At 43.1% G+C, this 14,700-nt stretch overlaps 1 protein-coding gene across 1 annotated transcript in view; it reads right to left on the bottom strand.

Annotated features, from left to right (window-relative positions):
• Window positions 1-2,494: 2,494 nt before the first annotated feature.
• Window positions 2,495-14,700, bottom strand: part of asic1c (acid-sensing (proton-gated) ion channel 1c) — a gene marked incomplete at both ends in the record, with an annotated part of 397,500 nt that continues 385,294 nt past the window's right edge. Inside the window, 6 exons of the mRNA XM_084327294.1 lie at window positions 2,495-2,573; window positions 3,851-3,903; window positions 9,981-10,052; window positions 10,327-10,406; window positions 10,774-10,865; window positions 11,575-11,728. Coding sequence (XP_084183420.1) covers window positions 2,495-2,573; window positions 3,851-3,903; window positions 9,981-10,052; window positions 10,327-10,406; window positions 10,774-10,865; window positions 11,575-11,728 — 530 coding nt within the window. The remainder of the gene's footprint in view (window positions 2,574-3,850; window positions 3,904-9,980; window positions 10,053-10,326; window positions 10,407-10,773; window positions 10,866-11,574; window positions 11,729-14,700) is intronic.

Genomic DNA, 14,700 nt, shown 5'->3' on the forward strand with positions numbered 1-14,700 from the left:
GCTATTGTAAACCTAATTCAGTTGCTGGATAAATCATGGATTGAAAATGTAATTCCCAAAATTGATGATGTCAATCACATTGATAGTTATCTGGATCTATGCATTTATTGCTCACAACATTACAGATTCTCCTTTTTCTTTTTGAAAAGTAAACAAATTTCCACTTGGATAAAAGCCGACTTGACAAGGTGGTATCTGGTTCCTCTTGTAGTACGTTTTTTTTATTCCTGATGTTGGAACGAGTGCACATACATACTATATACACAGTAATATAGTTTTTATGTAGATCCAGTAAGGTAGTCATGACCATAGATAGTTTATATGTAGATCCAGTAAGGTAGTCATGATCATAGAAAGCCAGTCAACGTGGCTTTGGAGGGATGGCTGATCTCCAAGACTTTGTGCTTCACATCAACAGTCATCTAATAAACACACAACAGAGTAATAAAAGCTACAGTGTTACGAACACCACTTGGTTTGATTGACATTGACCATATCCACACGGTGGCCATTCTGTTCTTACAGTATGTCATGCTCAGGTTGGGATTGCTTCCAGTAGGAACAGGGTGGAAAGCACTCCCAACCTGAGCATGACATAAGAGCAAAATGACCACTGTGTGAATATGGTCCATTATCAGTGAAAATCTAAAAAAAAAACACTGCAGACTTTTTTAATGAAATAAGTTCTTGCCAAGTTAGTAGCCTACATTTGAGATGCGTAAGGTAAATAATTACAAGTCAGTAATTGTAGCATCGTTAACCAGAAAAGGAATTTGACTGACACGAAGATAATAAGAAAGGTTGTGTACATGAAGAAGATGGTTAAATATAGAGTTTATTGTATTTGATAATTTATACATCACAAACGGGTGTTCTTTGTGTCTCACTACATGTACTGGAATAACAATGGGATATTAATGCAATTGTACAATGCCTCTCCCTATGTAATAAATTAACTGAATCCAATGGGCCTTTAGGGTATATGTTTAGAGGCAAGTCTTCAGTACTGTATCTAACAAATTCTACTCTTACTGTATGTCCATGTACATCACTAGAAACTGGAAGACACTTATGGTCCACTCAGATATCAACACATTCAGGGGCTTTACTTGGACTAGTTCATCGTTTAACTAGTTAACATGTAACTAGTTAGCAAACTGCCCCCTTTACACATTCAATGTTCTGCCTTCTGGTGCAATAGCAGAGATGATGATAGTTTATTTTCTTTCTTGTTTTTTGTCTTTTTTTTTTGACAACATTGACAACTATCTTAACACGGGAACAATATAGAATTTCTTCATGGCATTTTAATCAGGTATTTACACATTTCTGTCAAGTTTAGGAATGTCACTGACAAACACTAATGTTCGATAGAGAATAGATTACTATTTCAGGGTGTTGTGCTGATGGAACGCCTCTTAAGTCATGGGGGAAAAAACAGCAACATCATCAACTAATGCAGAAGAAAGCCTGTTTCCCATTCTCAAATGAAACAGATACACCCAACAAAATAACCCTTACAGCAGGCTAAATGCTCTTTTTGTTTTGGCGACAGTCAGTGTTGTCTAATCTAGCAAAACTGTCCCAGAAAATGGGAAATCATAGTGTAAATCGAAATGTCAGCTATATAAAGATACAAAGATACAATCATTCTGCATCTAGTTTCAAACCTTAATGCGAGAACATAGAGTAAACACTAGCATCCAATGAAGCGCTCTCTGCTGATAAATCATTAGTCATATTAGCATACAATCTCAATTTCCTCTCCTGTCTGGATGTATGGTATACATTGACCCTCCAGCAGTTCTCACAGTTGAGGTTAATAACTGGATGTGTAAATGTTTCTAATAAATGAGACTAGTGCCTCAGGGTAGTGAAAGGCGGCGATGAAATACAGTGATGTTATCTCATATTCAACATGGCAGCGTTCAGATGCCTTAATAATAGACGTTGCATTGCTACACTTTTATGTCTGTTAGCAACACTAAATCGGATCTAGTATAACAATACTATTTAACATGTCTTAACCGCCACTTCTTTTCCCAGACGCATTATTTCATTACTGAAATACTCAGAAATTCAGAAATACTCTAAGGTTAGTTAAAACTAGTTAAAAGTATAAAAAAAAAATAATAATTAGAACGAGACACAAATAAATAGCGTCGATGCTTCTGACACGGCAGTTCAACCTGAGTTCTGTTTTGGAAGTGGTCTTTTTCTGATGATAGTATTCCATTTCTATTCAGGCATCGATAAAGTCTACAATACATTTTAATTTGTTTTGTATACACTCACCTTTGTTTTGTAATACATAAATCATTTCACAGTTTACTGTCAACCCCCCACCCCCGTCCCCTCCTCCGCCTTCCACCCGGATGTCCTGCCCCCTCCCGGATGTCCTGCCCCCTCCCGGCTGTCCTGCCCCCTCCCGGATGTCCTGCCCTCCCGACCCCTACATTATGCTGTCAACAAGCGAATTCCTCAAAGTTGTTGCCTAAAGTCGGGTGACGAGGTAACATGTTCGGCGTGAATCCGAGACTGTCCGAGTGACTCCGGAGGGTGTCGCAGGTGCTCTGTAAAACAAGGGTCGGGGCAGGGGGGAGGAAGAGGAGTTCAAACGTATTAAGGGAGGGGTGATGACGATGAAGGGAAGGGAGCGCGTGCCACAGGTAAAATGAGATGATGAGACAATTATAGATCGACATGGGAGGGGAAAGAAAAGTATACATATGGTCAGGTTCGAATGAGCCAGGGGGTGGGAATGGATAGAGAATGCAAAATGTAAGAAGAATAATGAGAACAGAACATAATCGCAGACCGTGAATTAACCCCAAAAGGGTTAAGCGATGAGGTAATGATTATGACGGGTTGGGAGGTCCAAATGGCATTCACATCAGTTTCACAGGCAGTGGAGAGAGAGAGAGAGAGAGAGAGAGAGAGAGAGAGAGAGAGAGAGAGAGAGAGAGAGAGAGAAGAAAAGGAGGTAAAGATAAAAAGGGGTACGATTAATGGAAGGAGGGAGAAGAAGAAGAAGAAGAAGAAGAAGAAAGAAAACAAACACATTTTTAGTCCTGTTTTAATAATATATGTTGGTAAAGTAACCTGTATTGAAATAAACATCCACATCCTGTACGTCCTTCATATCCCTATCGTCTTCAAAAGTGGTTGTTCAGTTGACATCTTAGCAGATAACGTGGATAAACATAAAACCATTGGTTGCCAGGTTAGTGTATACAGCTATTCCCGGCAGACAGAGAGCCATTTATTTCATGGTGCAAACTCATTGCATGGGGGCTGCCTGTGATAACATCACAAAGTAATGCATCTAGTGATGTTATTTGGGGCACATGCTTCTAATGCAATGCCCTTAAATGGAACTCTGCGCTGCAGGAAAACAGACGTGTCCTATATGTGGTTTTAGCCTTTTGTCCTACAATTCGACGAATACTATTTGTTTTCACAGGAATACTGCAATTTGTTTTCCTGAGGGAAGAAAGTGTCATTATTCGGCGAGGAAATGGATGCAAGTTCTGCGTATCGAGAATCCGTAAAATGTGGAGAATCCAACCAACACATTTCTGCTGTCGTCACGAGACAAAACATCAAACTAGCACAACACTAAGGTGGTGGTATGAGTCGCTGACTTTAAAAAATGCTCTCTACAACTGGCTTTGGACAATTCTTCAGATCACCCCACTTTTAGTTGACAGAGAAGTAGTCTCACAAAAACCAACCAAAGCATCTAAAAGCCTTCGTAAACAGAGAGTTATATGGGATGGTCTCGAGAATGATTGGAAACAGAGAGGAGACAGAATGGGAGGGAGGATCTATTGTCAATGGGGTTTGCTACCTGGGGGCATGATTAGGCGTGACACCAGGGCTGGTTGGGTTCTCTGGAAACTCCTGGAATAGACATGATGAAAAGAAAGATGGGTGAGGGTGACTGAAATGAAAATAAAAACACAATGCAATGCTAAGAAGTAACGGAGTAAGGGAATACGTGCCTCAAAGAAAGTTTTTGTTGTTTGTTTGTTTGTCTTTGTGCAGTGGCATCAGCAGTTTAACACATCCACCGCCGGAAATGGCTTACGACATGTTTCAAGTTCATGCGAATTCTGCCATTCCACGGCGTACAACGTTATTGAGATCATATTTAATTTTTTCGCCATGTTATTCATAATTCCCTCACGGAGCCTGGTCTGATGCAGTGGGAGCCTGCACAACTCTGCAACGCTTCAATACTGCCGCCTGGTGGATGATCGGTGAGTTGCAACCGGAAGTGGATCTCTGGAGATCTCCGGTGCATCTGGCAAATGCGTCCGGCACTCGCATATTGTTGCGGGACTGTAGACACACGTCCGTGTGTAGCGATCGCTGCCATAACGCAATAATCGATACGATTTGGGCGTTTATTATGATTATACAAACCGGAAATGGATTTAGGAGATCGCCGTCAAATAAGTTGGATCTTTTTCCTCCAGTCTCATCGGCGAACGGAAAGAGGATGCTGACGTTACTTTCAGCCTGTTTGTTTATTATTATCAATGCAAACTGCTCTGATCAATATATCACCCATACTACATAAAGCATTTACTGACGATCACGGAATTATAAACGACCCCCCCTCCCGCTCATCCGCGCATGATAAGTCATAACGTTTAGGATCATGTACAGTTGACATTTTTAATATAGCGTGTATCGCCAACAAACGGCAGTTGATAATCTATATATGCGTTTAGGCCTATAGCTCACGTTCTAGGAATTACTGCAGAAAACGATAAAAACATATTTATATTCTAGACGGTATTTTCGTATGAATATATGAATGAAAAAGTATAACGTTCCTACATCCTGAACGATAGATAATCGATGTTGAATGGGCCATAGTAATGTCAATTTAGCAATACAATTTAAAAAGTTATAGCCCTGCAAAGAAGGTAAACATCTCCATAGGCTTAGACTGGTGGCAGTGATCATACATTGATGGATAGAAACGTGGCAGGGAATGTGTTAAGATGCTGCACTTGAATTATCATGTCAGAGTAATCATGTACATGTACCGATTTGGATTTGAGTCTTTATCTTTAAGCAACGACTCTGAAAGCACAAGGCAACGTTTAAATCCATTCTTATTCACATAACTTGTGTTGCTCATGTCAGCCAAAGATGTTGACGTTCATTCAAGAGAATTAAACAGAAGATATTTTTTTTTAATAATTTTTTTAAGCATCCTCTTTTCCCCACACACAACTGCATTGTTGGGTTATTTGAGTGGAGATGTGAATGAATTGGTTGAAAAAAAGATTATAGAATGTGACAGCAAGGGGTATAGAAGATGGTTCATTGTAAGCAGGTGATAATATGACTGGATGAATGGAGAAGATTACACTATATATGTCCCTTGTAAAACCACAACGGAAAACCTTCTAAATACTGTAGCTCAATAAATGTGTTTGCTACCATTACTCTTCAGCTCAGTACTCTAAGTGCTAGATAAATGACCCTCACTTATCCAAAGGTTACGGAATAATCTCTTAAAAACAGCTGGTACCCTGTCTAATTGGTATGATGACACAGGGCTATACAACTTAAATTGCATGAGAACAAACCACTTTCTTCTCTCAAAATGTCCCTCCACTAATAACTCAAATTCTGAAAATGAAGCAACCATGCATGCAAGTATATACAAGTATGTGGTATGCATGCAGGGACAGAGAACCCATGGCTTTATCAGTAACTTCAAGCACAATTGGGTGCAAAACTACGACGGTGCAAACAGCACCGGCTGACATTGTTTCTTATTGTCAGTCCTGAAAAAAACCTGGGTTTGTCCGACACAAAGGAATGGCGCGTTCAATTCCAATTCCTTCTTTTGCTGAGATGGCCGGGTGCAGACTAGTAGACATACTGAAGAACCAAAGGAATACATATATATAGCAGCAGTCAGGGAGAAACAAACGGACACGTTGCAACACTGGTCTTTGTCAGTGTTTCACCCCACAATGCACCATTGCACCATGGTCCATTAGGAGGAAGTGGAAATCCTTATTATTGGAATTATATTGTGGAATTGAGAACGAACCACTGAAATATTTATTTCAAAGTGACAACAACAACATTCTAAAAAGACCCACGTTTATTTCCTGTTGCAATAACCGACAGGCAATACACTTGGGTCCAAACTGTTCCCTAGCAACAGAATTCCAATTTTAATTAAACATTAAAGTTAAATGATCTTGTGGAATTTAAAACAGCACAATTAATGTATAAAGCTAAAGGTAATGTACTTCCAGGAAACATTCAAGAACTGTACTTTGATAGAGAGGGGGGTTATAATCTGAGGGGAGAACTCAATTTAAAAGTTCTTAGTGTATGCACTACCAGGAGAAGACACTACATTTCAATATGTGGAGTGAAACTGTGGAACAGTCTGAATGTGGTGCTAAAGCAATGTCCAAATATGAGACAATGAATTATAAAGAAATTATGTTCATGAGGTACAGGGATGAGGAAGGGATTTGACATTCACGGGTGTTTATATTTTTATTTAATTTCTTTCATGTTTTACATATAACATTTTGTTTTTTGTTTTGCATATATATATATATATTTGTTTTTTAAGGTTTTAAATTAGTACACTCATTGAGTAGTGGAAAAGGGGTAGGATTAAATAAGTGTATACTTCTTCCTACTCCTTTTCGAACATGTAAATGGAGTTATGTTTCGCTTTTGTTTATTTATTTAGTTTCCATTTAATTTCGAATCCCGACAGGATTATTTTGAAACGGGGCGATGTTTAGTGTGGAATAGCGCACAAACGAAAGCACTTTCTGCCTAGACTCCGCAAACCTCGCTGTGACTCAGTTGAATAGCTTTTTTCCCAGTCTGAAGAGCACTAAGACCTGTTCTTCTAATGACCCCAGGAGTATCCAGATGTACAGGTAGCTATACATTCTGATACCCAGAGGCTCTAAAGCGGTCTCCACCAGCTTGGAGAACATTTTGGGGGCCAGGGAGTAGCCAACCGGAACCAAAGCAATGGGAGCAGTTCTGTGATCTCCGCCAACTCACTCAGGCTTGGGGAATGGCATGACAAACTCTCTTCATCCTTTGGGGCAAAAGTTGGCTGAGGAATCTTGACCTTCACCACGGGAGAAGCACAGGACTTGACATTACAAGTGTAGTGCCGCAGGATGCTGTAGTGGACAGCTCTCAAATGCTGTGACAGCTTGGCACAGTCCTTTGAGGGTAGACATTGGTTGAGTTTGCTGAAAGAATTGTATATGATCGGCTGGCTGGTAGGTAGACTGGTGTTCAGAAGCCAAAGTCTGTTCAGGGATTACCCAATGCTAGCTTTGAAGTGAAGCACTAACAATATATAACTGTGTCTTCTCTAGATACAGTGACTGAAAACTAATAATACAGTATGTACTATAAGACAGAAGGGAAGTTCCTACACAACTCTAGATGGACATGGACAACTCTAGATGGTCTCAAGATATTTTGTAACACTGATGAAGAGTTGGAAAGAGAAGCCACAGCTGTATGTAGTTGTTTTATTTCACTCTCTAACCTAATTCCTTGTACTCTACTGTGTTCAGGATAACGTTGTGTAAACTCCCCTTTCTAACATTGACATTTAATAGTGGAGCATGCACTGGACTGCCACCAGGGGGAGCTGGTGTGACGTTGGGCAGGAGAGACAACAGAAGAAGAAGGGCTGGCTGAAGGCAGAACAGCGGAACAGCCTCTTCATCGTTTGTACACAGAAGCAAGTGGACGCGTAGAGCGGAGCTCTAGACACTAAGGACACGCGAGATATGCCCCCCGTCACGGGGCGGGTTAGTAATGTCGTATGCGATAGCTTAGCTTCCAGTTAATGCTAAAGAGACATTGTGAACAAAGAAGCAGACGTGTTACTGCCGAAGAGTGTGGTAGATATTGCACACGTTGCGTTTTAGTTAAAGTATAGGCGACAGGACAGGGGATCGTCCCGATCCACAGTTTAGCTTCCGTTAGGCCTAGCACCACAGTTTAGCCCACGTGTCGCAGCAGCGGACCCCTCAACGGACGTCGTCGGACTACACCCACCTCCAGCCGTCGCCTGCCTAACGTCAACCCAGCCCGCCCCTGCCGGTCACAGGTGACAAGCACGGGACCGTTCGACGGCCATCTCGCAACACGGACATTCGTTGCGGGAGCAGGCCAGCCCTTGGTTAAGTACACACGAGCCAGTTACAGTGAGCACTCCGAGTGCTAGAGCCTGGGGTAAACATTCTCTTCGTGCGGCGCGTGCCCTTTCAGAGGCGAAGAGAATCAGTACTTTGAACTGGCACGTGTACCATTGATTAGGGGCGCCCCGACGTTTGTTATTTTGGGGACTGCCGGCTTAGACAGGCTTTTTGTTTCAACTGTGGGCCCACTGTATTTTCTGGTTAAATGTGTTGTGTAAGCGGGAAGAGCTTTATTCATTGTGTTGCGTAAGCGGGAAGAGCTTTATTCATTGTGCCTTGTGTAAGTGGGAAGAGCTTTATTCATTGTGTTGGGTAAGCGGGAAGAGCTTTATTCATTGTGCCTCATGTAAGTGGGAAGAGCTTTACTCATTGTGCCTTGTGTTAATAATAGGATAGTAGCTTCAGTAAAGAAAACTAAATGGGATCACTGTGTGCGTGTCCGTTAATGTGTTGTATTGTTTAACCCCTTCTTTTCGGGTAAGGTATATTATTGTTTAACCCCTTCTTACCCACGGCCTATACATCATTGGGACAGTTCTCTGCTCCTCAGCAAGGAAAGGTACTGCTTTGGGGAGAAAGTATATCATCTATCACTACTGCCACCGGGTGTGGGAGGGTGCGGGAAGTATTAGGAGAAGTGTGGGTGTGTGGGGAATTACTGTGAGTCGCCCTGGAGGCCAAGAAGGACCAGCGCACCACCCCTAGGTTAGTAAATCCTAGGCCCCATCCACTCCCTCTGCTAAAGCTCCACTCTAATACTCCTGCACTACAGTCGGGGACTCAGCTGGACTCAGATCTGCTGCGTTCCCACTACCTGGTGACAGTGTACATATACTCTCATAAAGTAGGGATAATCCACCCTGCTACACATATATGATCAAATTATTCAGGAGTGGGCCAAGCTTTTCCAAAACCAACCCATATATTGCCTCTGAGCATGCCAGAAGTCTAAGAGATAAGTTGGCAAAGACTGGTTGTGATGGATTTGTTTTATTTATTCATCTACTCGTTTTCCCCTGGCCGATTTGCCCGACACTGTGTGGAAAGAAAATCAAGGTCAGAGGTCAAATGGAATTCGGAAGACGACATTTGCAACGTATCTATTGAACTGCCAGTGTGTGTTTCTGTAGTGGGGGGGGGGGTGGGGGGGGGGGGGGGGGGGGGGGGGTGAAAAGGTCAGTGTCTCTGAACACACATTAAGTGTAGTAAAGCCAGGTATGGAATCATGATGAGAGATGTCTGTGGGTCAGGCACTTCAATTCCACTGGAATTTTGCCCAGAGATCTCAGGCAACTGTGGCAGTGAAGCCAGTGAAAAGCAGAGGGGACAAAAACTATTACATTTGACAAAGACTTATTATAACACGAGTGTCCTAAAGATCTGAATGCAGAGTTGACGTTGGATTGTTTCTGGTAAATGTTTTCCATGGGAAGCTCTTTTTAATTTGTAATCCTGTTAAATATTTAGTGCTATTTTCATACGATAGGATAAGTATGGAATATGTGTCTTGTACTGCTTATTGTTTATTCGTGAAGCGTATAATCTAAAACATGGGCTACCTACACATGGGGGGTGGAAACTGATGGAGACAAAGTTCTGAAACACTGTCATTTCTCTCAGACTGCTGCTGTACCTTCAAAGCACTTAGATCTCATTTTGAGTACTGGTATTCCTTTTGTTCCTGAGTTTATCTGTGACATCACATTGTTATCTACAACCCAATGCATTCTGGGAGACAGAAATTACCAGATTGTCGCTCTGACAACGCCGTGGCCGTGTCTTGCGAACGTAGTAACCCAAAACCTTATCCTTAAACACCTAAACGTAAAAACATCAGATTAACATTACAAACAGACATGATACAAATCAATGTGTAAATAACATGAATATGGTACGACATATACATAGACATTTAAGGGCCTGATCAAATTGACATCACATACTGGCATCTGTGTCAAGAAAGATTACTGCAAACAAAATTAACACGCTCTGAAGCTTACACTAAGGCCAAGAATCTGGTACTCAATTTAGTGCTGCTAACTGAGAAATATGAAAATTTTAATCAAATGTGATACGAGTATACCCACTTTACCTCGTATAGGTAGTCAAATATCTCCAGTATTGTTAAAACACTGGCACCGATAAACAGCCCCATCTGACCTCCAATGTCACCTGGATGAGAGGAGATGGACAGATATGGACAGATAAATGCACTGCACAAAACCATTCCCAGCACTGTCTGCTTCCCTTAGGCATCTCCTGCCGTCATAAAGGTTTGTGACTCTGTCCGCTCAGAGTCTCACGCAGATTTCCACCCGACTCCCCTGAATAACCCTGTTCAAGTGCATCAAATTATGAAAATGCCTTGGGCCCAAGTTTCACAGGTTCAAGACTCCAGCAGTGTTAGCAACCGCACGGCTCGTCATCCAGGGTGACATAAGTAAGTAAGAGCCTGCTGAGTGAGGCTTGATGTCAAGGTCCACGTTATTACTTCTCTGTCCATCTCTAATGGATCATGTACTTTGAATAAAACTCTTACCGAGAAGCCCCGCGATTTCATACGCCTTCTTCTGCTCGATCTTCTCGTAATTCAGAGCTTCAAAGAAGATGTCCATGACCAATATGTTTTCACTGAAGAAAAAAGAAAAAAGACAAGAGTGCATCATTGGCGACAAGGATGTTGCGTTAACGTCAAAATGATGCACTTTCATATGCAACTATCTCTCATTATTGTTACAGTGAACGATGGAGACCAAAGTCTAATAATAAGGTAAGAAAAAACTAAAAACTAAAATGATCCTGAGGCCATTATATATATATATTTTTGTATCCACTTTTTCTCCTTATTTTTCTATTTTTCTCCCATCCCAATTTCGTGTTTTCCAATTCCCCCCCCCCCTGTCTTGAACGTTGCTCGCATATGCCCCCCACTGGTCGGTTGTAGGGAGGATAGAAGCCTTGCATCACGTGTCCCCTCCGGTACACGAGGAGGCAGCCTGTCACATCTTCTCACCTGCCAGCGCGGACTCTCATTGGCGAGGTGTAACGTGTGGGAGGCTCACACTACCTCCGCCATTTCCTGTCTCTGCTGTGCAGGCGTCCCCCAACCGACCTGTAGGAGTCGCTGTCCACAACGTCCAGATTACCACCCATCGACTTCCACCCGCTGACTCTGCCAATTGAGCCAGTATGGCGGCCGGCCCAAGCCGTAGGCAACGCCGACAGCCGGATTCGAACCCGGTGTCTCTTGCGTTGGTGACGAGCGCAATGTCCGCTGCGCCACCCAGCCGCCTCTGAGGCCATTATCTTGAGTTACCGACCACTACCCAACAATACTTACCCAATATATGACTCCGTTTTGTTGAATTTCTTAGCCAGATATTTGGCTGAGGCCTTACTGGGGATCTTAACCATGGACAGCTCCTTGCCATAGCGTGTCATGTTGCAGGGGGTCTCACAGACACAGTAATCGTTGTCTTTCTCTACCAAAAAGTCTGTGGATGATGAGAGCAATTCAAATGTGGTGATTAATGAGAAAAGAAAATCAAACAAAACTACATACAGAGGCTCTCAAGTTTTGCATGAACAAACAAACAAAAAAAAATCCATATCATGCACACAAAAGGAAACTAAATTGTATTTGCTGCCATCGTTCACTTTCCATGAAAGCAAATAACCTGAAGCAATAATAGAAAATGAATTATACTATTTTTTTTTTTTTTTTATCCACTTTTTCTCCCATTTTTCTATATTTTCTCCCATCCCAATTTCGTATCATCCAATTCAACCCTCCCCTGTCACGAACGCTGTTTCTTGCCTCCCACAAGCCGGCTGCAATGTGGACTAAGTCATACATAGCACAAGTCCCCTCCGGTACTTGAGGTAACAGCAGTCGCATCTTTTCACCTGCGCAGCTCGATCTCTCAGTGTCGAGGAGTAACGCGTGGGAGGCTCACGCTGCCCCCGACACTTCCTGATTCTACTGCGCAGGCGCACCAACCGACTTGTAGGAGTCGCTTGTTCACAACGTTCGATCCCCACCCTTCAGTTTTCCCTCCCCGTAATACGGCCAATGTGTATTACTGCGGACGACCAGCTAAACTGAAAACAATGTGGAGAGCTGGATTCGAACACGCGAATCCTAGCGTCTCCACACTGGTGGCGAGTGCCTTGCCCACTACACCACCTAGCCGCCCTAGAAAATGAATTATACTATTAATCAGTGAAGCACAGACATATCACAAATTATAATAATAATCATTTTACTTTAACATTTTGTATCAGTATTGCCCAAGAGATCCAATACATTTCTAGTTCAGCTATATTAGAAAAATATATAAATTCATAACTCCCATCACAGAGTAGTGCAACGAACAAAACCAATGTATCCAAGTCCATATCTCAAACTTGATTTTGTGAATGATGTGTGTGCTGATGAGCATTGATGATACTGTATATGAATTTGCTTTATCTAATGGAAGCACTTCCTCATATGAAGCCCTTCCTCATTTGAATACTTTTAAAGGTCTTTTACAAGCTATTATCTCTCAATATTAACAAAACTAAATGTGTTTTGGTAATCAAAAAGAAATAGATGGGGATATTGAGTTGTGTGATGTTACAATTTAAAGAGTTTCTGAGTTATAATTTCTAGGGCTAGTTATTGATCAGAAATTAACATGGAAACAACATATTAACTATATTCAAGGAAAGGTTTAAAAGTCAGCAGCAATCCTGTATACATCTAAGAATATTAAACTATAAGGCCTTGTACATAATTTACTGCTCACTTGTACTTCCTTACATATCATACTGTGTGGAAATATGGGGGTCGACATTTAAAAAGACTGTGAATCCAATAGTCTTACTGCAAAAGCATTTATAAGGCTGATTACTATGACCACACAAATCCACCGTTTATAAAGTATCATGTTATGAAATGTAATGATTTGGTTTATTATAAAATAATGCAAATAATATACAGAGCTAAAGCAAAGTTCTGTTTCATAGTGGATCCGCTCGGCATCACTCTAGCACTATCCCCGCATGTGCACGCGCACAGAATAAAATTCCACAATGTACCTTTAATCCCAGTATTCGTCTGACCACACCCCTCGTTACCTTACCTTCATAAGCAGGTGTGTGGTCACCTGCTATCCTCCTTCTCGCTTTCACCACAAGGAAGTGCCTCGGTAGATCCCCACTTGACGTGTTGTTAGTTGAAAAGAGTTGTTACGTGTTTACATTGTGCTTAGTTTTTTTCTTCTCTCATAACTGTTCAAAGGAAAAAGCTAAGTCATAATGTCTACTTCGGAGAGTAGACCCATTCTTCACCAGCGGTTCTCCATTCCCGCCTCCGTCGTGCGTTCTGGTGCGGGGCTGCTGCCACTTTCGTGGTTGCCGACCCAGCCCAGGAGGCAGCCGATGGATAGTTTGCCTCTCCGAGGAGCCGAGACGGCGGTGCCGTCGCTCCGGCGATGGCATGATCTCGACTCTGGTTCCTCTGGTTCCAGGGAATCGTCCGTTGTTGAACGGACGGTTCTTTTGGTTCCGGAGGATTTGCGACGCAAGCTTTTCGCGTCTGCCCGTTCACGTCGCAAGATGGTGGCATGCAGGCGCGAACGGCCTGGGTTTGGGGAATTGCTGGAGACCAGCGAGGATGCGTCAGGCTCTGCTTGTCCAATGGAAACTGAGGATATCATGGAAGAGTCGGACGGATTCTTGTTTGAAGGTCCTGTGGAGGCGAGTATCCCTCCTATCCAGGAAACACCGGAGGGGGGAGAAATGTCTCCTTGGGGCGCCTTGTTCGAGGATGTCGAGGAACCACCTCGGCCTCTTCAGCAGGATGCCCTGCTATCAGCCACATCAGACTGTGGCTCCTCAATGGGTCGAAGCCTGCTGCATGTGAGGGATGCGGGTTCGGTGGAGGAAAGTCAGCAGGGGGAACTGCGGGCTTTGTTTCCCGAGCTCATGGCGGTAGCTGCCGCTGCAAACGGCGTGCCGCTGCCGCAGCCATTGCCTGCTCCTGCCCCCGATGATCTCATAGGTCATCTCTGGCAGCGTCGCCCGGTGAGAGGGGTGGACGTTGTCTACCCATTTTTCCCCTCAATGGGGGCCTATGTTCGTCAGGGTCAGGCGGTGTCTCACATCATGGGACTTACCCCCGCCTACGTACCAGTTACGCGGGTGTCAGGGTTGGTCAAAGGTATGAGAGAGGGCGTGCCACGGCTTGATAGGCCGATGGCCGCTCTCCTCTGTCCGGATATGGTGTGGGAACGATTATGCAAGCCGGTTCTCCATGGAAGATCGGCTAGGTGATTGGCATATTGGGGTGACCAGTCATTTATCGCTGGTACACAATCGCTGGCTGCGGCTTCTAACATCGCCCACCTGGCTAGATTTGTATCAGGGATAATGACGGGCGGCACGGATCTGACCGAGGTAAAATGCGATCAGATCACCCAGG

This window comes from Notolepis coatsorum (assembly GCF_963971535.1).
Source record: "Notolepis coatsorum genome assembly, chromosome: 13".
Classification (NCBI taxonomy): domain Eukaryota; kingdom Metazoa; phylum Chordata; class Actinopteri; order Aulopiformes; family Paralepididae; genus Notolepis; species Notolepis coatsorum.